This window comes from Choloepus didactylus, chromosome 1 (genome assembly GCF_015220235.1).
Source record: "Choloepus didactylus isolate mChoDid1 chromosome 1, mChoDid1.pri, whole genome shotgun sequence".
Taxonomy (NCBI): domain Eukaryota; kingdom Metazoa; phylum Chordata; class Mammalia; order Pilosa; family Megalonychidae; genus Choloepus; species Choloepus didactylus.
Window position 1 is genome coordinate 50,727,373 of NC_051307.1, and position 25,003 is coordinate 50,752,375.

General features: G+C 35.0%; 1 protein-coding gene across 2 annotated transcripts; it reads right to left on the reverse strand.

The window, feature by feature from the left end:
* Positions 1-653: 653 nt before the first annotated feature.
* POU1F1 (POU class 1 homeobox 1) lies at positions 654-23,701 on the reverse strand. 2 transcript variants are annotated; one of them, XM_037830380.1, is made up of 6 exons: positions 23,560-23,701; positions 20,645-20,716; positions 4,763-4,987; positions 2,538-2,702; positions 1,701-1,761; positions 654-864 (listed from the first exon to the last, which is right to left on the reverse strand). In XM_037830380.1, the coding sequence occupies exons 1-6, from the start codon at positions 23,699-23,701 to the stop codon at positions 654-656; spliced, it is 876 nt and encodes a 291-aa protein (XP_037686308.1). The 2 variants fall into 2 exon arrangements, with proteins under 2 accessions (XP_037686308.1, XP_037686239.1); XM_037830311.1 differs by having other exon boundaries at positions 20,645-20,794.
* Positions 23,702-25,003: the final 1,302 nt, after the last annotated feature.

Consider the following 25,003-nt stretch of genomic DNA (forward strand, 5'->3'; position numbering starts at 1 on the left):
AGCAAATGTCTGGAAAGAACAAAGCAAACAAACAAAAAATTACTGTTTCCACAAATCTCTTAAAAAAACACTTCTTTGGGCTCTGTGCTTTAAATATTGGCGTCAAAGTTGTCAGTTCTGATTGGGATTTATTCTTAAATGCAATAATAAAATTCTAAGGCATCTCTGGCTCTTAAATTCAAATCTTTCAGTTGAAACAAACTACTAGAACTAATGGTAAGCAGGACATTGGTTAATAAAATTTCTAACTGGACCTTCCCTGGTGATATTCCTTAACAATGGGACATTACCAAGATATTAATGAACTAATGAACAGTCTTGCAAAGGACCCTTTATAACTAAAGACGCATGTGCGGGCTCATGTGGGTGTGTATATGAGGGGAGAGGTGTGGGGGAGAATGGTTTATTCTTATTAGCACATTTGGCTTTAAATGTATAATGTGGTTTCCAAACACTATTATTTTAAAGAAAGTAATTCATCCATATAATTTAAATTTTCGGCTTCTTTTTAAAAAGTAGAAAGGAAAAACTTCTGAAAAAGTTATTGGTATAAAATGATCTTTGAAACCAACCAAACAACTAATTCCCATTTTTGTTGGGAAAGAGAAGGGAATGAAATATAGAAAAAATTGCCTACTATACAGTAGGACATCTTATCTGCACTCAAGATGCTCCTTAGAAATAGTAAATAAACTCTGATTCAGACTTGTTTTCACCCGTTTTTCTCTCTGCCTTCGGTTGCAAAACCAAACCCTTACTACTTCTTTCTCAAGATTCAGTTCTTCAGCCATCCGCATGATCTCCTGAGAGGACGGTTTATTCTGTTCTCCAAAGTGTCTCTCCAGAGCATCCTTAGCAGCAATACTAGAGGGCGAGATGGGAATGAAATTCTGTCTTTAGTGACTTTTTTTGCAGATCAAAATTAAATTAGGTTGAATTTCCTAAACATAAATATAAAAGGAAGCTTAAAGACTCTGGAAACACTTGCAAAGCTTATCAACAAAGAAAAATGAATAATTTTGTCAAACATTTAGATGCTTGCCTTCAGTGGAGTAGTGCTAAGAGTCCCAAGGAAGAGCTAAGTAGACCAGGCTTTCTTTGTTTATTCCACTATTTGCCACAAGAGGGCACCAAGTTCTTGGAAAGGAAAGGAATGCTTCTGTAGGCATTTCAAAAAATGTTTAAAAGAAAAACCATCTAGGTTATTGACTATAGATAAAATGTTCCGTGGACCACTAATCAACTAAAACAAAACACATCTTTTAGCATTTACTACGAATGCCTCACAGAAACTTCAAAAAGATCAACTAACACTCTTCCTGGGTTGAAAGGTAAAGGGTGAGTCGTTGGATTTTATAATTAGACGGAAATGTTTAGTACTAGTTTTATTTTTATTAATACACAGATACCATATATCCAGAGCAAGGGCAACATACTCGATCACTCTCTTAGAAGTAATTGTTGAGTTTCTGTCTTTACCCAAAATTGTAGAGCAAAAATATTCTTATATCAAACAACACATACTTTTCCACCAAATGTTAAAAATTACTAGCTCTCTGAGTTATTAAATCATGCTTTTTTTTTACTGCTAAGTTTCTTCATATGTGTATTAGGCTGCATCTATATTATATTCAAATATGCATCCACTTGTAAAATGTCTTTTTCTTCCTTTAATAACCTTTAATACTTCAAAAGGATACCTTATAGTTGTTCTCCGTTTTCTTTTCCTTTCATTTGCTCCCACTTTTTCATTGTATAGAGCTGTAACAGGGAAAAGAGCAGTAACTACTTTTTCTAATTAAGTATTTAAAAAAAAAAAAACTATTAGATTTGGGTTTCAAATTTTCTCTATAAAACAATAAAAATAAAATCACCACAATTTTTAGTTAAAGTTTTTTGCAGTCTAGGTCATTTTATATTAGAAGCCCTAAAGAACAATTTTAATGCAAAATTTTAACTTTTTAAAGACAATTGTCTGTAAATAATACCCCTACATTACTTTGTTGGAGTGTTTCCTCTAAATGCTCTCAAACCTTGTTCTTTATCCATCTTTGTTGCTTATTTAGTGTGATTAGAGAATTTTATCACATTAAATTGATCATCTAGCAATTGCTCATGTTATTCACTTAATAGATGTGTACGGTGATGTATGCAGATGCTCTACATGAATACTAAGTTTTTTAGCGTAATCCATGTGCAGTTACTTACTACAGTATAGCGTAGAGGCCAAAAATTTGGATATGTCATGGAAAAAAATGTTTTCACCATCTCATGCCTATGCCACAAATCTAGAAAGCTTTCTTGATACAGTTTATTTTCTCATTATTTACCTTCCAGTAAACTTATTTCTACATTTTTGGTGGCTATCATTTTTTAAATGTTATATAACAAGATATATTTTTTTCATCTAACAAAAAAAAGAAAAATCAAAAAGCAAAACACCATCAAATCCCTTGATTTAGCATTTATCCTACCAATTGAAGCCATTATCTATAGGTTAAAAAATAGCAGACCCTTCTGATACATAACTTTAGTACCTCCTACTTGCTCTGCTTCTTCCAGCCACTTAGATAATATTGCTTTTAGCTTGCATGCATTTTTAAAGCTGAGCTGCAGGTTTTCAAATCGGCAGATAGTTGTTTGACTGAATTCAGAGCCATGCACAGCTGCCAGAGCCTCCCCGACATTTGTTTGGGTGTATCCTGTGAAAGGACAATAAAGACCTTTACCCCCAATTTCTAAAACATTAATTTGGGCCCATTATCACACAAATTTGTATATTTTTGTCTGCCAGTTATTAACTATTTTTTTTTTAAGCATATCTTTGTTGGTAATTTAGAATTGTTTAATAAGGTCCAATGGAGGATTATCCAGGACTTTAAACAAGATTACGTCTAGCTGATACATGACTTTATCCTAGAAGTCAAAAGATTTCAGATAGGAGCATCTATCATTCATAATATTTAGCAAAACTGGATACATGTGTAATAACCACTTTCCAAAGCACTTAAAAATAATTGCTTGCTTCATCATTATCATTAAATACTTCATGATATATGTTGAGGAATCTTTAGCATATTTGATATAATGCATTAAATTTATGGTTATTTATCATAAAATATTTTATCTCAACTACAGGAGTGAAAAATTCAATTATATTGTTGAAGAATATCAAATAAAACTAAGAATCATGCTAAGTTTTCCTAAAAAACATGTTTATTATGGGGTTATGATCACACAACATTTTATGTATAGCTCCAAGAACATTTATTCTGTCAGTTGATAATGCTTCTATCTTTAGGCAAAAGAGCTTCACTGATTGTCCCAAATATTTTGAGTACAAGTTGATATAAACCATCAATACCTAATTTGAAACATTCACAGCAATATAAAAAACAGAAAATGAATGCTATAAAAATTTGCGGGCTGCTTTGTTTATTATATGTGGTAAACTACATACTATTTCAGCACCTAAGGCAAGAGACATGTATATATAAAATGATTACATATGATGCCCATCAGTGAATATCATTATGAATTTACTATGGTCCATTCTGTAAGTGAGAGGATTGAACTATCATCTTCAATCTATTTAAAACAATACATACTACTACAGAAATTTTAACCAAAGTTAACTGTTACAGTTATTTTATATCAAAAAGTTTTCAATAGAAAGTGAGCAAAGGCTAAGAATAATTCACAGAAAAGGAAACGCAAATGACTGTCAAGCTCATGAAAAAAGGCTCTTACTCTTCACTCATTACAGAAATTTAAAACGAAATTACAGTAAGGTTTTGTTTTAACCTACCCGGTTTGCAAAGATCCAAGGATTAACAGCATATTTTGCTTCTATAACAACTATTTATTTATTCTATGTGCCAGTCACTGTTCTAGGTGCAGGGGATACAACATTAAGTAGAGAAATTTAAAAAGCGAACAAACTAAAAACCTCCTACCTTGGTGGGACTTAACAGTCTGAGGGTAGTGAGACACTCTCATGAACTGCTTATGGTAGTAAAATGTGGTACAACTCTATAAAGACTGATTTAATGTCCATTAAAATTACGAATTCACATATTCCGAGCAAGCAATTCTTCTAACTCTTTTCCTATGAATATATACATATAGGTGCAAAATGACATTTATAAGGTTAATTACTGTAGCATTGTAATAGCATAAGGTTGTAAACAACCAAATTCCATTAGTAGGGAAATGGTTATGTAAATTGTGGTATATGCATAAAACAGAATGCGACAGATCCATAAAAACAAAAATAAAAACAAAATAAAAAAGTGTGTTCCGTATACATACTAATGCTGGAAGCTCTCCAAGATACATAGTTATATGTATGCTTGCATGTGTATAAGATATCTCTGGAAGGATACAAAAGAAACTAACGTTGATAAAGAGGAAAGACAAGCAAAAGTGAGACATTCCACTGTACACACTTTTATATGTTTGATTATGGATATAGTATCTATTTAAAAGTTCAAACAAAATAGAGATTTAAAATCTGCCCTTCAAAACTTATTTTGAGTTGGGAAAATTGGAAAAGGTTGCCAATAGTTTAAAATTCGATGTGTTTAAGCTATTAAGAATTTATAGAGAAATAACGATTTTTGTTGGAGTTTCATAATTCGACTAGCTTAAGTCCACAATAGACATATACAATGAAAACTGCTTGGATATCACAGTATAAAAGTAATAAAGTAAGGTTTCACAGACCAAGTTATTTGCCCCATTGCTCATAACAAGTGCATACCTAACTTAATTCTTCTCACTTTAAATTCATTGGCAAATTTTTCCAGTTCTCGGATTTCCGGAGAATCCATGTCTATTGGCTCTTCAACCAATTTACTTTTTCTTCTGAGTTCCTGCTTGAAGTCAGCGGCGGTGGGGTCCTCTGCCAGGAGGGGCTGGTGCATGGGAGGAAATCCATGACTCAAGGTGTGGTCAGGAAACTTATAGAGGCAAGGGGTTAAGCTACCTGTAAACAAAGAGAGAAAAGGAAAGAGGCATATGTAATTAACCTCATTTCTATACTACAAACAAAGGTTTTGCCGGTCGAGTCCATTATTCTGCTACAGCCAGTCTCAGTTCTTAAAGGCTCCTCCGATTCAGGAGCGGGAGCAGCTATTATTTCTTTTCCACCTTCTCCGGAGAAAGAAAAACAAATAAAATGGCAAAGGAAAGAAGCAGAACATTGGAAAAAATTGAAAGAGAAGTAAGCAAATCCTCTCAGAAGTGTCAATTTTCCATCATTTTTTTCTCTCTTAAAATACACCTATTCGTGGGAATCTGAGGTTCAACCCTAACCAGAATGTACGCGTTTATCTCTGTTTCCTTAAATCATTGAACAAATAATCTGTGATGTCTATTCTAATCAAACAACTGGGTTAAGGACTGTGCCAGGAAGTTGTATTATGCTCCTGACCTTGATTTTACAATATTCAAAAGCCCCACTGTTTTATCAGTAAGTGCCTAATTTCAAGGGGACATAATCATGATTTTAAAAAATCTTTAACAAAAGCAGGTAAAAGAGATTATGAGAACATAAAATAAATTAATCTGGCTAAATGGAGTTGAGAATTAATAGGTATTACCACAAGGTAACTTTAAAAAGTTCTATTAAAAAGTCAGCAGCAAGATTTCTTGAAGAGTATAAAATACAATGGAATCACTTCTTTATTATAATTTAAGGAGAAGCAAAAAAGGAGTGGGGTGCTCAAGGAACGGTGCAATTTTAAATATTATATGTAACTAACCCATAAAAAATGAAGCATTAACTCTATTAAGTGAGTTAATAAATCACAAAGGATGTAAAAGATTCTAAAATACAGCAAAAAAAATGCTTCCAGATTTCTTTCTTCACTAGGAAAGGAGAGTTTATCTCAGTTGGGAAAGATGGGTGAGAGGGTGGTATAAAAGCCAAATTCCAACCCATTTAGTTTATCTTTTCTTCATCAATATATTTTTGTTTTTATTGGTAAATATTTCACTTCAATTTATATTTAATGACACATTGTATAACCAAGACATTTTGATATAAACAATATATTAAGTAATTAATCATTTTGCTAAGTATAAATAAACTAAAAATAAATTACTATAGAATATACATAATAATTATTAGCAACTTATTTAAAAATATATCAAGATTCTGTATTGCCTATAATTTCTCCATAAATGTTTTCATAAATTAAATATGTATGTAATAATGTATTTTGCCTGAATGTATTACTCTTACATTAATATGCAAATATGTAAAGAATAGCATATGTCAGCAAATTGTCCACCTATATTATTCATATGAGAATATGTAATTACAAAGTGCACCCCTACCCAATAGACTGTATTATTTTTCTGAAGCAAAGGAGACATACAAGTGAGAGAGAAAACAAAATAGGATAAAATAAGCAAAGAATAACCAATGTTACTTTTAAAAATATTAGTTAACAATTCAGTTCACATTTTAGTTTTATATTGACCTGACCAGAGAGAAATAAAAAGAGCAATTGTATCAGTTTTTAATTTACTAAATGTTCATTTCTGAAAATGTTTCTTGTTTTTAGGGCTCATTTTTGGCTTTCTATTTTAGATTTTTGTTAGTTGAAACAGAAGACCATTATGTATACAAAGAAAACTGATCAAGTTTATTTTAGCATTTACTTAGTATTTATCTCAACTCTTCTTTTGCTTGTACTTTCAGAATAGTATCTTATATATATGAAAAAAACTTCATTCCTTTCATCATTCAGAAATATCAGGCTTCATTTAATATGCTTAGTGATGAAATACCTTGAGTAACAGAAAAAGCAAAGAGAAAAAAATCAGGTTGCTGATTGATTTTGCTAAGTTAATATATTTAAGACAATTCAGATAACTCATTTAATTTGTGTCAAATCATTTTGCTTTATGTAAGTAATTTTTTGCATATCTTTTACATAGACATACCATAAGGTTGGAATTTGTTAGCAATCTTGATAGTTATTTTTGATTTTCTTGCTGATAATAATCATATACTACTACTACTACAAATCTTCTATGTGACACTTTGTGCTGTGTTCATTTCACAGTTGTTATCTGTTATTCTTACATAAACAAATAAGTTAGGAAAAGTATGTATATTTCTCCATTTACAAGTTAGGAGATTTAAGTAGAAAGAATTTAAAAACTCTCCGAGTGCCCCATGAATTAACCATGCAACTTAAACTAGAACTGACATCAGTAAGCTTCGCATTAAGCCACATCAGAATAATTACTAGATCATTTTTCAGTCAGTCTGAACTCCTATAAATTAAGTCATTTTCCTTTTTAGGTTTTTCCTGCAGTTTAAATACATTTGACTACATTAAAAAATATTTTCAGGCAAGAGTATTATGATAATTTATCAAGATATTAAGTGTGTGCCACCCATAATTCCAGAAAAATTTAAACTTAGTTTACACATTATTAATACACTGGAAAATTCGATGTTTAGAATGTTTTGAACAAAGTTCCCTAAAAGTACCCAGGAAATACTGTGCTCAAAAGTTTAGCATCTGAACCAAAGAGAAAAACATGATGTGTGATGTTAGTTTTATTTTCCATTAAGTGAAAGTATGCCCAATTATCTGCAAGGGCACTGTTTTCCTGGAATTAGCCTTAAACAGAAATTCGTCACAGTAGTTACAAGCATAGACAAACAAACTGCTTTTTGTGTTATATGATTTCTTTTTTTTTTAAGTCTGGGCTAGTTAAAAAGAAAACAAAAGGAAGAAGACAAAAGATTTGACAAGTTATGTGCAGAAAAGGTCTCATAATCATTTCCAAACATTGATAAAACAAAAACCTGTAGGTTGTTGACAAGTGCACACTAACTATGTTTGGAAGTGTTTGCACATTCTGCATAGTACTAAGTATATCTTCAGCATAGCAGATTCATAACCCACATCCTTTCTGTATTGTTCTGTATGTAATTCTGTGTGGCAGAGGTGCGAGAGGAAGAGAGGTAAATCTTTTAAAGCAGGCAATGGAGATGCAATTTTGAGTCTTGCCTTGCTAGACTTCCACCATGGCATGCGGGAAACTCCTATTCTGCAGCATGAACTCTGTGAGATGCTAGCTGCCAACTCTCTGAGGTTGTGGGTTTGATGCCTTAAGAGGACAAAGAGTGGGAGCAGAGGGACACATTAAAATATACCATTTAGCTGTAGACATGATCGGGGACATGCATTTTAATGTCTCCATTTATTTTACTCTTTTTCCCAAGCACCATGGTTTACAAGGTAAATCTGAATTGTGATTTTTTAACCTTCATGCATTGGCAAATCCTATCCATGTAAATAAAACTGGGGTATACTGCTGCCTGTTTTTATAATTAAGATTATGGGAATACAGCCACACTCATTCTTTGATATAATGTCTATGGTGCTTTCCTGCTACAATGGCAGAGTTAACTGATAGTGACAGAGACACTAAAATATAAAATATTTGCTATCTGGCCCTTTACAGAAAAAGTTTGCCAAACCCTAGTCTACAAGGGAAAATCTATCATGTTACTGCTACTGGAAGACTTTTCATGATTCAGAGGCAAAAGATATTCAGAATTACTCCTTCCTTTAGAGTTGACACAACCATGAATAAGTTAGTGCAAAATAAAACCAAGCAAGGCCAGAAGAACGAAAAGGAGGAGAAGAAGGAGGAGGAAGAGAAGAGGAAGAGGAAGGAGAAGGAGGACGAGGAAGAGGAGGAGGAGGAGGACAACACCTTGAGAATCATTGCTGCAAAGTACTGCATTTCTCCACATCAATGTCAAACTGATTTCTGTTACCTTTTGCATTAGCTTAGGTGGGGAGGGCAGTTTCAACCATAAAAACCTCTCCCTTATTAATCACTTCTCATCAAAAAAGAATGAACGCTCACCTTCATGGTTAATTCCCAAACAACAAGGTTGTTTGTTTGTTTGTTTGTTTTGCCTTTCTCTTAAAATTGATTTTTTAAAACATATACTTTGACAACAACTGGCTTGTTCTTGTGTCATAACTATGTTGGTTTTAACATGTATTACCTTGAAGTTGATTTACTCAGTTTCCACAGAACAGTAGACAGGGTGCACAACCTATTGAACTTATTTCCTAATTTCATCCCACTTTAGAAACTGGAGAATAGAATCAAGTCAATTGTCCAAGAATCAGAGTTTTGTTAGTTTTATGTTTATGTAGAAAAGACTTTGAATAACATCCATAATTGCTTATATTTTCTGTTACCTATACTGTGGACTCAATTTATCTAAATTCTAATGAGTGAAGGGACAGAAGGAAGAATTTGGTTGCAAGTGTCTCTGAAAAGAAGATCAAAGGAGAGTGCCAGGTTGAGTCAGAATAAATTTGCCACAACTGCCTATCATAGAGTTGTAGTACCCACCTCAACTTAGACGTGAAGAGACTGAAACTCAGAAGTATTAAGTGACTTGCGCAAGTTCCAAAATTAATTAATGGTGTGTCTGATTCATTGCTCACAATTAGTTATTCTCTTTGGTGTGCCCACACCTGGGCCATGAAGGATACTGGAGTCTCTGATGATTAAAATCCTCCATGCCAACCTTGACAAAAATTAGGTATACAGCCCTTCTCTTCCAGTGGAAGTTAATTTAATGAAACGCTCAAACCAAATATAAGCGTCAGAGTGTGGGTAACAAGATAACCATATTAAATCAAGTAATTTCACATCCTTTGAAATATAGTCCTTTTTGTAGTCTTACTTTCATATAGATTATATAACACCAAACCTGTCTTTGTTGATGGTAAGGCACTACTGTGGGTTGTGTGGAAGTAGCTGATTTGATGAACACCTTGAGATTTCTCAAATGACATAACCATGTTTCTATTTTGTATTTAACGCCTAGTCTCTGTTATTTCTTAAGTCCTTTATCTTTATAACTCAATTTATACAGCTTCTCTGGGATGAAGGCAGGAAGGTTCAGATTCTATGAGAGTTAATTTGCCAGGAAGCAAATGCTAATATTGAATATATTTCAAAAGATAGACATTCTGACAAATTATAAAGCATAGCACATTTTAATGGTATCTCTTTCAAAAATATTTGTATAGAATATCTAATTATGTTTGCCCTGGTGGCTTTTTCTTTAGGCTACAAAAATATATCAAAGTTCATTTTAAGACTACAAGAGATACCTTCAAATCTTAGTATTAACCATTTTGTCTTTGATGGTCACTAAGCCAGGCTATAAATCATTTAAAGGGCTCTTCCAAGGGCCTTTCCTTTTTAACTGTCTTGAGGTCAAAGTTAATTGAATAGTGTTTGCTGAGTGCCTGTTTGAGGGACCTTGTGCCAGTAAAACGTGAGGTGCCTGATGATTCTCAGGGTGAACGTCAGGAAAAGATATTAATAATTCTCAGGCTTCTAACAAGAAGGACAACTGGAGTACCTCAAATATCCACCAACCACTAACAACTTGTCTAACGTACTTTTCCTTTAAAAACCCTTGCCTGGAATGCCAAGATGAAATGTGATTTGGGTTACTCCCCGAATTGCAATTGTAAGACCTCAAATCAATGCCCTTGTTGCCTTGCAACTCAACAAGGTCTGCCTCAGCTTATCTTGAATTGTTGTGAGGGTGGTGGTAGCTAAAACAATCTTAAAGTATTTTACTGTAAAAAAGAAATAAAACAGAGGCGGGGCAAGATGGAAGACTGGTGAGCTGTATGTTTTAGTTACTCCTCCAGGAAAGTAGGTAGAAAACCAGGAACTGCATGGACTGGACACCACAGAGCAATCTGTCTTTGGACATACTTCATACAACACTCATGAAAATGTCGAACTGCTGAGATCAGCGAAATCTGTAAGTTTTTGCGGCCAGGGGACCCAAGCCCCTCCCTGCCAGGCTCAGTCCCGTGGGAGGAGGGGCTGTCAGCTCCGGGAAGGAGAAGGGAGAACTGCAGTGGCTGCTCTTATCGGAAACTCATTCTACTGATACAGACTCCAACCATAGATAGACAGAGACCAGACACCAGAGAATCTGTGAGCAGCCAGCCCAGCAGAGAGGAGACAGGCATAGAAAAAAAAAAAACAACACGAAAAACTCCAAAATAAAAGCAGAGGAGTTTTAGAGTTCTGGTGAACACAGAAAGGGGAAGGGCGGAGCTCAGACCCTAAGGCGCATATGCAAATCCCGAAGAAAAGCCGATCTCTCTGCCCTGTGGACCTTTCCTTAATGGCTCTGGTTGCTTTGTCTCTTAGCATTTCAATAACCCATTAGATCTCTGAGGAGGGCCCGTTTTTTTTTTTTTTTTTTTTAATCCTTTTTTCTTTTTCTAAAACAATTAATCTAAGAAGCCCAATACAGAAAGCTTCAAAGACTTTCAATTTGGGCATGTCAAGTCAAGAGCAGAACTAAGAGAGCTCTGAGACAAAAGGAAATAATTCAGTGGCTGAGAAAATTCACTAAACACCACAACTTCCCAAGAAAACGGGGGTGTCCGCTCACAGCCACCATCCTGGTGGACAGGAAACACTCCTGCCCATCGCCAGCCCCATAGCCCAGAGCTGCCCCAGACAACCCAGTGTGACGGAAGGGCTTCAAATAACAGGCACACACCACAAAACGGGGCGTGGACATTAGCCTTCCCTGAAACCTCAGCTGATTGTCCCAGAGTTGGGAAGGTGGAGCAGTGTGAATTAACAAAGCCCCATTCAGCAATCATTTGAGCAGACTGGGAGCCTCCCTACACAGCCCAGAAGCCCAGAACTGCCCTGAGGGGACGGCACTCACCTGTGACATAGCACAGTCACCCCTCAACAGAGGACCCGGGGTGCACAGCCTGGAAGAGGGGCCCACTTGCAAGTCTCAGGAGCCATACGCCAATACCAAGGACTTGTGGGTCAGTGGCAGAGACAAACTGTGGCAGGACTGAACTGAAGGATTAGACTATTGCACCAGCTTTAAAACTCTAGGATCACCAGGGAGATTTGATTGTTAGGGCCACCCCCCCTCCCCGACTGCCCAGAAACATTCCCCACATACAGGGCAGGCAACACCAACTACACACGCAAGCTTGGTACACCAATTGGGCCCCACAAGACTCACTCCCCCACTCACCAAAAAGGCTAAGCAGGGGAGAACTGGCTTGTGGAGAACAGGTGGCTCGTGGACGCCACCTGCTGGTTAGTTAGAGAAAGTCTACTCCACGAAGCTGTAGATCTGATAAATTAGAGATAAGGACTTCAATAGGTCTACAAACCCTAAAAGAACCCTATCAAGTTCAGCAAATGCCACGAGGCCAAAAACAACAGAAAATTATAAAGCATATGAAAAAACCAGACGATATGGATAACCCAAGCCCAAGCACCCAAATCAAAAGACCAGAAGAGACACAGCACCTAGAGCAGCTACTCAAAGAACTAAAGATGAACAATGAGACCATAGTACGGGATATGAAGGAAATCAAGAAGACTCTAGAAGAGCATAAAGAAGACATTGCAAGACTGAATAAAAAAATGGATGATCTTATGGAAATTAAAGAAACTGTTGACCAAATTAAAAAGATTCTGGACACTCATAGTACAAGACTAGAGGAAGTTGAACAACGAATCAGTGACCTGGAAGATGACAGAATGGAAAATGAAAGCATAAAAGAAAGAATGGGGAAAAAAATTGAAAAAATCGAAATGTACCTCAGGGATATGATAGATAATATGAAACGTCCAAATATAAGACTCATTGGTGTCCCAGAAGGGGAAGAAAAGGGTAAAGGTCTAGGAAGAGTATTCAAAGAAATTGTTGGGGAAAACTTCCCAAATCTTCTAAACAACATAAATACACAAATCATAAATGCTCAGCGAACTCCAAATAGAATAAATCCAAATAAACCCACTCCAAGACATATACTGATCACACTGTCAGACACAGAAGAGAAGGAGCAAGTTCTGAAAGCAGCAAGAGAAAAGCAATTCACCACATACAAAGGAAACAGCATAAGACTAAGTAGTGACTACTCAGCAGCCACCATGGAGGCAAGAAGGCAGTGGAACGATATATTTAAAATTCTGAGTGAGAGGAATTTCCAGCCAAGAATACTTTATCCAGCAAAGCTCTCCTTCAAATTTGAGGGAGAGCTTAAATTTTTCACAGACAAACAAATGCTGAGAGAATTTGCTAACAAGAGACCTGCCCTACTGGAGATACTAAAGGGAGCCCTACAGACAGAGAAACAAAGACAGGACAGAGAGACTTGGAGAAAGGTTCAGTACTAAACAGATTCGGTATGGGTACAATAAAGGATATTAATAGAGAGAGGGGAAAAATATGGCAAACATAAACCAAAGGATAAGATGGCTGATTCAGGAAATGCCTTCACGGTTATAACGTTGAATGTAAATGGATTAAACTCCCGAATTAAAAGATATAGATTCGCAGAATGGATCAAAAAAAATGAACCATCAATATGTTGCATACAAGAGACTAATCTTAGACACAGGGACACAAAGAAACTGAAAGTGAAAGGATGGAAAAAAATATTTCATGCAAGCTACAGCCAAAAGAAAGCAGGTGTAGCAATATTAATCTCAGATAAAATAGACTTCAAATGCAGGGATGTTTTGAGAGACAAAGAAGGCCACTACATACTAATAAAAGGGGCAATTCAGCAAGAAGAAATAACAATCGTAAATGTCTATGCACCCAATCAAGGTGCCACAAAATACATGAGAGAAACACTGGCAAAACTAAAGGAAGCAATTGATGTTTCCACAATAATTGTGGGAGACTTCAACACATCACTCTCTCCTATAGATAGATCAACCAGACAGAAGACCAATAAGGAAATTGAAAACCTAAACAATCTGATAAATGAATTAGATTTAACAGACATATACAAGACATTACATCCCGAATCACCAGGATACACATACTTTTCTAGTGCTCACGGAACTTTCTCCAGAATAGATCATATGCTGGGACATAAAACAAGCCTCAATAAATTTAAAAAGATTGAAATTATTCAAAGCACATTCTCTGACCACAATGGAATACAATTAGAAGTCAATAACCATCAGAGACTTAGAAAATTCACAAATACCTGGAGGTTAAACAACACACTCCTAAACAATCAGTGGGTTAAAGAAGAAATAGCAAGAGAAATTGCTAAATATATAGAGACGAACGAAAATGAGAACACAACATACCAAAACCTATGGGATGCAGCAAAAGCAGTGCTAAGGGGGAAATTTATAGCACTAAACGCATATATTAAAAAGGAAGAAAGAGCCAAAATCAAAGAACTAATGGATCAACTGAAGAAGCTAGAAAATGAACAGCAAACCAATCCTAAACCAAGCACAAGAAAAGAAATAACAAGGATTAAAGCAGAAATAAATGACATAGAGAACAAAAAAACAATAGAGAAGATAAATATCATCAAAAGTTGGTTCTTTGAGAAGATCAACAAGATTGACAAGCCCCTAGCTAGACTGACAAAATCAAAAAGAGAGAAGACCCATATAAACAAAATAATGAATGAAAAAGGTGACATAACTGCAGATCCTGAAGAAATTAAAAAGATTATAAGAGGATATTATGAACAACTGTATGGCAATAAACTGGACAATGTAGAAGAAATGGACAATTTCCTGGAAACATATGAACAACCTAGACTGACCAGAGAAGAAATAGAAGACCTCAACCAACCCATCACAAGCAAAGAGATCCAATCAGTCATCAAAAATCTTCCCACAAATAAATGCCCAGGGCCAGATGGCTTCACAGGGGAATTCTACCAAACTTTCCAGAAAGAACTGACACCAATCTTACTCAAACTCTTTCAAAACATTGAAGAAAATGGAACACTACCTAACTCATTTTATGAAGCTAACATCAATCTAATACCAAAACCAGGCAAAGATGCTACAAAAAAGGAAAACTACCAGCCAATCTCCCTAATGAATATAGATGCAAAAATCCTCAACAAAATACTTGCAATTCGAATCCAAAGACACATTAAAAAAATCATACACCATGACCAAGTGGGGTTCATTCTAGGCATGCAAGGATGGTTCAACATAAGAAAAACAATCAATGTATTACAACACATTAAAAACTCGAAAGGGAAAAATCAATTGATCATCTCAATAGATGCTGAAAAAGCATTTGACAAAATCCAACATCCCTTTTTGATAAAAACACTTCAAAAGGTAGGAATTGAAGGAAACTTCCTCAACATGATAAAGAGCATATATGAAAAACCCACAGCCAGCATAGTACTCAATGGTGAGAGACTGAAAGCCTTCCCTCTAAGATCAGGAACAAGACAAGGATGCCCGCTGTCACCACTGTTATTCAACATTGTGCTGGAAGTGCTAGCCAGGGCAATCCGGCAAGACAAAGAAATAAAAGGCATCCAAATTGGAAAAGAAGAAGTAAAACTGTCATTGTTTGCAGATGATATGATCTTATATCTAGAAAACTCTGAGAAATCGACAATACAGCTACTAGAGCTAATAAACAAATTTAGCAAAGTAGCGGGATACAAGATTAATGCACATAAGTCAGTAATGTTTCTATATGCTAGAAATGAACAAACTGAAGAGACACTCAAGACAAAGATACCATTTTCAATAGCAACTAAAAAAATCAGGTACCTAGGAATAAACTTAACCAAAGATGTAAAAGACCTATACAAAGAAAACTACATAACTCTACTAAAAGAAACAGAAGGGGAACTTAAAAGATGGAAAAATATTCCATGTTCATGGATAGGAAGGCTAAATGTCATTAAGATGTCAATTCTACCCAAACTCATCTACAGATTCAATGCAATCCCAATCAAAATTCCAACAACCTACTTTGCAGACTTGGAAAAGCTAGTTATCAAATTTATTTGGAAAGGGAAGATGCCTCGAATTGCTAAAGACACTCTAAAAAAGAAAAACGAAGTGGGAGGACTTACACTCCCTGACTTTGAAGCTTATTATAAAGCCACAGTTGCCAAAACAGCATGGTACTGGCACAAAGATAGACATATAGATCAATGGAATCGAATTGAGAATTCAGAGATAGACCCTCTGATCTATGGCCAACTGATCTTTGATAAGGCCCCCAAAGTCACTGAACTGAGCCATAATGGTCTTTTCAACAAATGGGGCTGGGAGAGTTGGATATCCATATCCAAAAGAATGAAAGAGGACCCCTACCTCACCCCCTACACAAAAATTAACTCAAAATGGACCAAAGATCTCAATATAAAAGAAAGTACCATAAAACTCCTAGAAGATAATGTAGGAAAACATCTTCAAGACCTTGTATTAGGCGGCCACTTCCTAGACTTTACACCAAAAGTACAAGCAACAAAAGAGAAAATAGATAAATGGGAACTCCTCAAGCTTAGAAGTTTCTGCACCTCAAAGGAATTTCTCAAAAAGGTAAAGAGGCAGCCAACTCAATGGGAAAAAATTTTTGGAAACTATGTATCTGACAAAAGACTGATATCTTGCATATACAAAGAAATCCTACAACTCAATGACAATAGTACAGACAGCCCAATTATAAAATGGGCAAAAGATATGAAAAGACAGTTGTCTGAAGAGGAAATACAAATGGCCAAGAAACACATGAAAAAATGTTCAGCTTCACTAGCTATTAGAGAGATGCAAATTAAGACCACAATGAGATACCATCTAACACCGGTTAGAATGGCTGCCATTAAACAAACAGGAAACTACAAATGCTGGAGGGGATGTGGAGAAATTGGAACTCTTATTCACTGTTGGTGGGACTGTATAATGGTTCAGCCACTCTGGAAGTCAGTCTGGCAGTTCCTTAGAAAACTAGATATAGAGCTACCATTCGATCCGGCGATTGCACTTCTCGGTATATACCCGGAAGATCAGAAAGCAGTGACACGAACAGATATCTGCACGCCAATGTTCATAGCAGCATTATTCACAATTGCCAAGATATGGAAACAACCCAAATGTCCTTCAACAGATAAGTGGATAAATAAAATGTGGTATATACACACGATGGAATACTACGCGTCAGTAAGAAGGAACGATCTCGTGAAACATATGACAACATGGATGAACCTTGAAGACATAATGCTGAGTGAAATAAGCCAGGCACAAAAAGAGAAATATTATATGCTACCACTAATGTGAACTTTCAAAAATGTAAAACAAATGGTTTATAATGTAGAATGTAGGGGAACTAGCAGTAGAGAGTAATTAAGGAAGGGGGAACAATAATCCAAGAAGAACAGATAAGCTTTTTAACATTCTGGGGATGCCCAGAAATGACTATGGTCTGTTAATTTCTGATGGATATAGTAGGAACAAGGTCACAGAAAGGTTGCTATATTATGTAACTTTCTTGGGGTAAAGTAGGAACATGTTGGAAGTTAAGCAGTTATCTTAGGTTAGTTGTCTTTTTCTTACTCCCTTGTTATGGTCTCTTTGAAATGTTCTTTTATTGTATGTTTGTTTTCTTTTTAACTTTTTTTTTCATACAGTTGATTTAAAAAAGAAGGGAAAGTTAAAAAAAAAAAAAAAAGAAAGAAAAACAAGGAAAAAAAATGATGCAGTGCCCCCTTGAGGAGCCTGTGGAGAATGCAGGGGTATTCGCCTACCCCACCTCCATGGTTGCTAACATGACCACAGACATAGGGGACTGGTGGTTTGATGGGTTGAGCCCTCTACCATAAGTTTTACCCTTGGGAAGACGGTTGCTGCAAAGGAGAGGCTAGGCCTCCCTATATTTGTGCCTAAGAGTCTCCTCCTGAATGCCTCTTTGTTGCTGAGATGTCGCCCTCTCTCTCTGGCTAAGCCAACTTGAAAGGTGAAATCACTGCCCTCCCCCCTACATGGGATCAGACACCCAGGGGAGTGAATCTCCCTGGCAACGTGGAATATGACTCCCGGGGAGGAATGTAGACCCAGCATCGTGGGACGGAGAACATCTTCTTGACCAAAAGGGGGATGTGAAAGGAAATGAAATAAGCTTCAGTGGCAGAGAGATTCCAAAAGGAGCCGAGAGGTCACTCTGGTGGACACTCTTACGCATACTTTAGACAACCCTTTTTAGGTTCTAAAGAATTGGGGTAGCTGGTGGTGGATACCTGAAACTATCAAACTACAACCCAGAACCCATGAATCTCGAAGACAGATGTATAAAAATGTAGCTTATGAGGGGTGATAATGGGATTGGGAAAGCCATAAGGACCACACTCCACTTTGTCTAGTTTATGGATGGATGAGTAGAAAAATAGGGGAAGGAAACAAACAGACAAAGGTACCCAGTGTTCTTTTTTACTTCAATTGCTCTTTTTCACTCTAATTATTATTCTTGTTATTTTTGTGTGTGTGCTAATGAAGGTGTCAGGGATTGATTTAGGTGATGAATGTACAACTATGTAATGGTACTGTAAACAATCGAAAGTACGATTTGTTTTGTATGACTGCGTGGTTTGTGAATATATCTCAATAAAATGATTAAAAAAAAAAAAGAAATAAAACAAAATAGAGTTACTATAGCTAAGAGATTTTGAATAGATCTGGGAGGTCATTCTGGAGGCTAATATCAGCCAGATATCACACACTACTGAAGTATGCAAAGCCTCAAGCAACGAAGTTCCTGAAAACCCCAAGGACATCCATACACCATAAAACAAGACACAAGATAAAGAACTCAGCTATCTAACAAGAAGGACAACTGGAGTACCTCAAATATCCACCAACCACTAACAACTTGTCTAATGTACTTTTCCTTTAAAAACCCTTGCCTGGAATGCCAAGATGGGATGTGATTTGGGTTACTCCCCGAATTGCAATTCTAAGACCTCAAATCAATGCCCTTGTTGCCTTGCAGCTTAATTTGTTTATTTCTAGGTTGAGATGGGCAAGAGATTATTGACTCTTGGTCTGTGACTGGTTTAATTTTCATGATAACTCAAATGGTTTGGCAGTAACTGCCTCTGTACAGGGTAAGAGTAAACTTGGATTCATGGAATGGCAGGGAGTGACCAAGCATGCCATTGCTCCCTGAGAGTGCAGTACGTGGCCATGTGCTGGTATGCCTTGTCAACATGAGCAAAAGGTAGAGGCAATGGAAAGCATTACACCTGCACCTCCAGTGGCTAAATACACATCAATTTACTATTTTATTATGAAAGTACTTCATCGAGAAGGGTTGTTCTCATTCACCATGAATACCGAATAACTTCTAAGTATACGGATCACGAACTATCACTTTTCAAGGAAAATGAAAAAAAATATGGCTTTCTTCTTTTTTAATTCTTAAAAAAAGACATGAGGATTTAAAGGTAATCATTAAGATCATCAGTCTTTATTTGAACATGAATGTAGGAAATACTGGTTTATTTAGAATGATGCTTGATGGGGTATAAGATATGTCCATATTTTTCTGGAATGTTATTTTAGTTTAAAGTTTAAAATTTTTTGTTTAGTCTTAAGCTGAGAAATTTTGAGAAAATAAAGATAGATGAAGTAAATTGTTCAATTTTATTCCAAAATTATAGTCATAAGTCAATTTCAATGTTTTCGTTGTTTGTTTTGGACGATAGTGCAACACAAGTCAGAAAAGATTTCCCTTTTTGATTCTTTCATACAAAGTTACAAAGTTTTTCTCTCTCTCTCTCAATATCACATACATGTGCACACACAAATGCACACACTTCTCATATTTACAGTCTCAGACAGTCTTGAGAGTTTATTGTCACTCAGAATAGTTCTCTCCCTACTTAATAAAAATATAAAAGATCAAAGAATTTTTTAAACAATAAAAAAACAAAAAACTGGGCAGTTTATTAAGTCATTAAATCATTTATTTGGCCATACCCTGAATTTAAGCATCACAGGCTTTGGGACGAGTTGTTCCAGTAGGCAGATTTTCCTTTTTCCCTTAATGCCTTCATACAAGTGTCAGTAAATAAGTAGTTATGTTTAAAATAGAGAAGTTTTAATTTTCCAGCAGAGAGAACTATGTAAAGCCAATTGTTTAAATCTCAGTCAAGATTCAGAAGCAACACAGAAAAGTTCACCAAAGCCTCACACAGCTATCGCTAAAGCCCCTGCAAATAACTCCTAGCCCTTAAGTCGTGTCTTATGCTCTCTTTATGGACCAGCTGTGCAAAAGAAATGTTTTGATGATAGAGATGTTCTACAAATCAGTGCTGTTCAATATGATAGCCACTAGCCATATAACATTATTGGGCACCTGAAATGTGGTAGAGCAACTGAGGAACTGAATTTTACATTTTATCTAATTTTAGTTAATTTCCATTTCCATTTAAATACTTACATGTGGTCAATGGCTAGTATATTATATTATTACTGGAGGCAAGCCCACCAACCTCATTAAGAGTGACAAAGAGCAGTTTGACAGTAGTGAACTGGAATAAAAAATCATGCAAAGCAAACACAATAGTTAAGAAACACAGGGTTCAGAGTGGGGAAGAATAGTCTCTGAGGGCATCACAGATCAGGAACACTTCAACAAATGGTGGTTTTACCAGCAAATTCCAAAGCTAAGAGATCAGAATTTCAACACAGACTCTGGTCACAATTCTCACAGGCCCAGGAAATCCATCTAAGTGTCCCCCAATTCAACCTAATGCATAAAGACAATTTTACTTACCTGCCATCACGCCATAGGTCGATGGCTGGTTTCCATAATGACAGGAAGGAACAGAATAGTGAAGTCCCGTCGCTGTGTTTCCCAAGGTTGTCACCGAGAAATATGTGTGCAAACATTTAGGAGTTTGGATCAAAGACAAAATAGGTGGGACTGGTAAGAAAATGTATGAGGATTCAAGACACATTCATTTCATTTCAAAAATATGCACTTATGCTAATCTTAAAATTATATGTCAGTGTTTTTTTCCCATGGGGAGGAGCGTTCTCTAAAGAGCAGATTAAAGCTAGAGCCAAAGATTGTGTCAAGTAATAAGATCAGAAATCATCAGAATGGACTATAACTTTCATTAATAATCATTGTGCTCTGTGCTACAGGTGCCCCATAAAGGGGTGACTGACCAGGGTAGAGCTTGGCTCCTTGAGAATTGCAGAATCCTTGTAGGTTCCATCCAATAAAGACATTGTGACAAACTAACTAGAGGAATAATCTCTTAAATTCCTGTGTAACACAGCATTACAAGCGGTCTTTCTCTGGTAGAATGAATCGAGAAATCAGCTCTTGAACAGTCTTTACTTTTGCGGATTCTCCTATCAAATTTCTGTCAAAGACAAAATAGCAGAGCAACTAATCTCCACTTGGCTACAAGCATAAAAACTCAATAAATTCCTGGTGTTATGAAAAACCCATGGCAATATAGGATGGATTCATGTTTCCAATGTATGATGGATCTTGAGATTGCACGTTTTCTGCATGCACACAATCAATTCAATCTTTCTAATGAAAGAACTGGTCAAAAAATAAGTTCATTGCTTGTAGAGTGACTTAATGTCCATAAAGGCTGAACCTAGTGTATAAACATAACTTCGTTCATAAACAGTTACACACCTTTTGAATCAAGATGTATTTTGAAAGTAAATTTGAATTGCAAACTCTTATCTAACTAGTATTGAACTAATCACCAAGTTGACAAATAGCATGGACTATTAACATATAAAAACACCAGTCAGTGTTCTCTTATGTCTTCTTTTGTGTGTCATTTTTTCTTCACATCCTAAGTATAATGGTGGAATTTCATAAATATGAGTATAAATTTTTAATAAATATAGGACATTATAAATGATAGGATTAGGATCTTTTGAGAATATTTAGATATAGTCTAATGATTAAAGATGAGATCTTTTGAGAAAGTAAAACATTTTCTCTAAATATGGAAAATGTCTTTTCAAAATATCTGCATAAATTTTCATTTTACAACTGACATGTAGAAAGAACTGGTCATTTTGCATTATAATGATTACACATAAAAATCCCTTACTATGCATTCCAAAATTAAACAAATATGCATTAAGCACATTTAATACACGTTTCTATTATAACCAATATTTTAAATTCCTTATTTAGACAATTAGGTGTACATAGTTATAATTTTATGGAAAAATCATAAAAATAATTCTATTATCATTTAAAACATATTTAGCTCATTTTTATTGGTTATGGATTTTGTTTACTTTCAATGATTAAATAACTTTTTTGCTCTGATTTTAGGAAGTTGGACAAAGGATAGGCCAATATACCAAATATGTTTTTATTTGCTTATAAATAAATAAAAATAATTTTGAAGGTAAGCATGCTATATCATTACCTCAGTTCTAAATTTTGTTTCTCTGTTGCCAAAATAGTTTTGGTTGTTAGTTTTAACAAATATTGTTTCAGTTCTCTCATTTCTTAAAAGATAGTATTAGCTATGTCCTGGCTATGTGTTTTAGATTTGTTAATAGGACATATTTTGGGTAAAAATACTTTACTACTTTCCAAAAATTATGTTTGAGGACACTCCCATTATTACCTTTTTAATTAAATTATGAGTATATTTAGCAGATTAACACAAAATCTTATACATTAGTGATTTCACTGAAGTCCAGATACCAATTCTCTAGATTCTTTAAAATTCAGTTTAAGATTGATGCCAAGCTTACATGCGTTTGGAAAGTGCCTAATTAATTATATAGCTTAAGTCCTTTATATCAAAATATAAATATATAACAAATCTTGACTTCTAAATGTATACAATTTTATTTCATTTCTAAATGTGAGATAGATTGTATTTAAAATTAGTGGAAAGTGAATGATACTTTGCTACAATGGAAGAGATTTAGTCAATTCAAGGTTTTGTCCATTTACAAATCAACTTTAAGACACTTTTTACTTTAAGACACATTTGTTTGATTGTGTTGAGACAATATATTTGAATTCTCAGGTCTAAATTTTATTAAGTTATATAAAGTTGTCTAAGTTATTCAGACAAATATTAAAATTTGTTAGATATGGAGTCTCTTTGGAACTCAACCCCATGAGAAAATTTAACTCCATTCATGGGTTCTAAAGGTTATATTGTTTCTAGTTTTCATTTATGAATTTTGTATTATGCTAAAAACATGAGTTTATTTAAACTTATGTAATTATTTTATTCTTTGAAATCCATTATTGATCCTATTGGGCATTATTCAGTTATGTTTACTATAAGATTTATTGCTGTTTTTAGATAACAGATGCAATTGGAATTTAAATATCAAATAAATCTTCAAGATCAGGAAGCAGTACTTTTTAAACATAAAATTAGATTAGACTACTTTTTAGTTTTTCTCATCATCCATAAACATTTCCCTTAAAATGTTATTCTGGTTAAAAATAATTTATAATAAAACAAACAACATTTAAGTTACTATACTTCCTAATATTTCTTGAAAATCTTAGGTATTTTGGTTTATTTAATATCCTCAATATTTAATTTAAAACTAATTAAATTCAAGAGGGAAAATAGAAGGAGCAAAGAAATTCTAAAATAACAAGGTTCAAAGCAGCCTTTCTGAAATCTTTAGGCCCAGCCATATGCAAACTGTTATTAGAGTCAGTACCTGTAGACATCACATTGGTAGCATGGTTGGAGACTGGTAGACACTCAGCAGCACTGTGATGCATTATCAGAGGCAGAGTTGCAGAAGAGTCAGAATTCAGAGGAATAAAGGTATCAGCTGAAGTAAAAGGTTGGCAACTCATTCCCACAAGACAGTATGAAAATAAGGAGGACCACTGCTACCTAAATTAGAGTTTTATTATATTACGCCTCAAAAGGCTGTTTCAGTTCCCACTACCTGCATATATACATCAGGAGGGTTCTGAATCACCAGGAGAGTGCATGCTGGTATTTATACTGCAGGGAAATCCCTTTATACATGTTAATAGTCTTTTCCCAGGGGTATTGCTTTATCAGCCTGAACTGTCTTCCTTCTTACCCAAACATAATCCATGTCCCAGAGAGAAGCCTGGTTCTGGGGTATAGTCACAGGTTGCGGGGAAGGGAGAAATCTGAAACTTTATTTGACAATTTTCAGTAATGGAGGCTTTTTAGAGAGGAATGAACAACTTTGAGAAAAAAAGAAGTATCCCTCAAAGAAATAACACTATAATGAATTGAAAAACAGAAAGTGTCATTTTGCTGCTAACACAATTACAAATTTGTATGTGAGATTTTTTTTTTCTTTTTTTGATAACTACTCATTAAACCTGCAAAGTAACATGAAATAAGAGAGGTGCATATTACTTGTTTTTAAGAAACTATGAATGTTTAACTTTATATTGAGGGAAGCACATAAAACTAAGTATGAAAGTAAAATATTGTCATCTCTTGATTCACACTCAACAATGAACAGCTGGAAAAACTAAGACAAGCTTAAATTTTACAACATTATAAATGTAAAATCAAAAAATATTCAAGAAAATTATAGCTATGTGCATAGAAGATGAATCTATTTGACAGTCATTTTTTTCTTGATTTCAATTAACTGATCAAGAGTTAACATTCAGTAATCTCTTAGTAGATGCTGACACTATTCTAGGCTCTTTCTTCAGTTATGTCATGTAAATCTTATAACACTTCTGTGAGTTAGGTACCATACCATCCTTACTAAGCTGAACTGTGTCAAAGCCTCTGATCTTAGGCATTCAGCTGTAGTAACCACGGTAGGAATGGATGCAAACTTTCTGCATAGAATATATTGACATTATATGAGAATGAAAAAATAATAAAATACAAACAATTGATTAACAAACAAATATCGGCATCAAGATTTTACAGTGATTGTGACATCTGCATATAAATCAGTAAACAAATACTATTTTTAGAATGCATACTTCAGTAATATAGTAAACAGAAGTAACACAATGGGCACAGGCATTACTGACATAACCAGGTCCCATGCTTCATTTGACTCTTTGAAATTTTGTATTATGGAATGTTTCAAGATAGCTCAGAATTGGGTGCTTTGCATTCAACTTAATGTTAATATTAACAAGAATACA

Excerpts from the sequence above, each read along its gene's own strand:
- POU1F1 (XM_037830311.1), bottom strand. The coding sequence starts at position 23,701 with ATGAGTTGCCAACCTTTTACTTCAGCTGATACCTTTATTCCTCTGAAT. Across the intron at positions 20,795-23,559 it reads TACCAATGTGATGTCTACAG|TCCCACCTATTTTGTCTTTG; the intron begins GTACTGACTCTA and ends TTTTCTTACCAG. Across the intron at positions 4,988-20,644 it reads GACCTATGGCGTGATGGCAG|GTAGCTTAACCCCTTGCCTC; the intron begins GTAAGTAAAATT and ends CTTTGTTTACAG.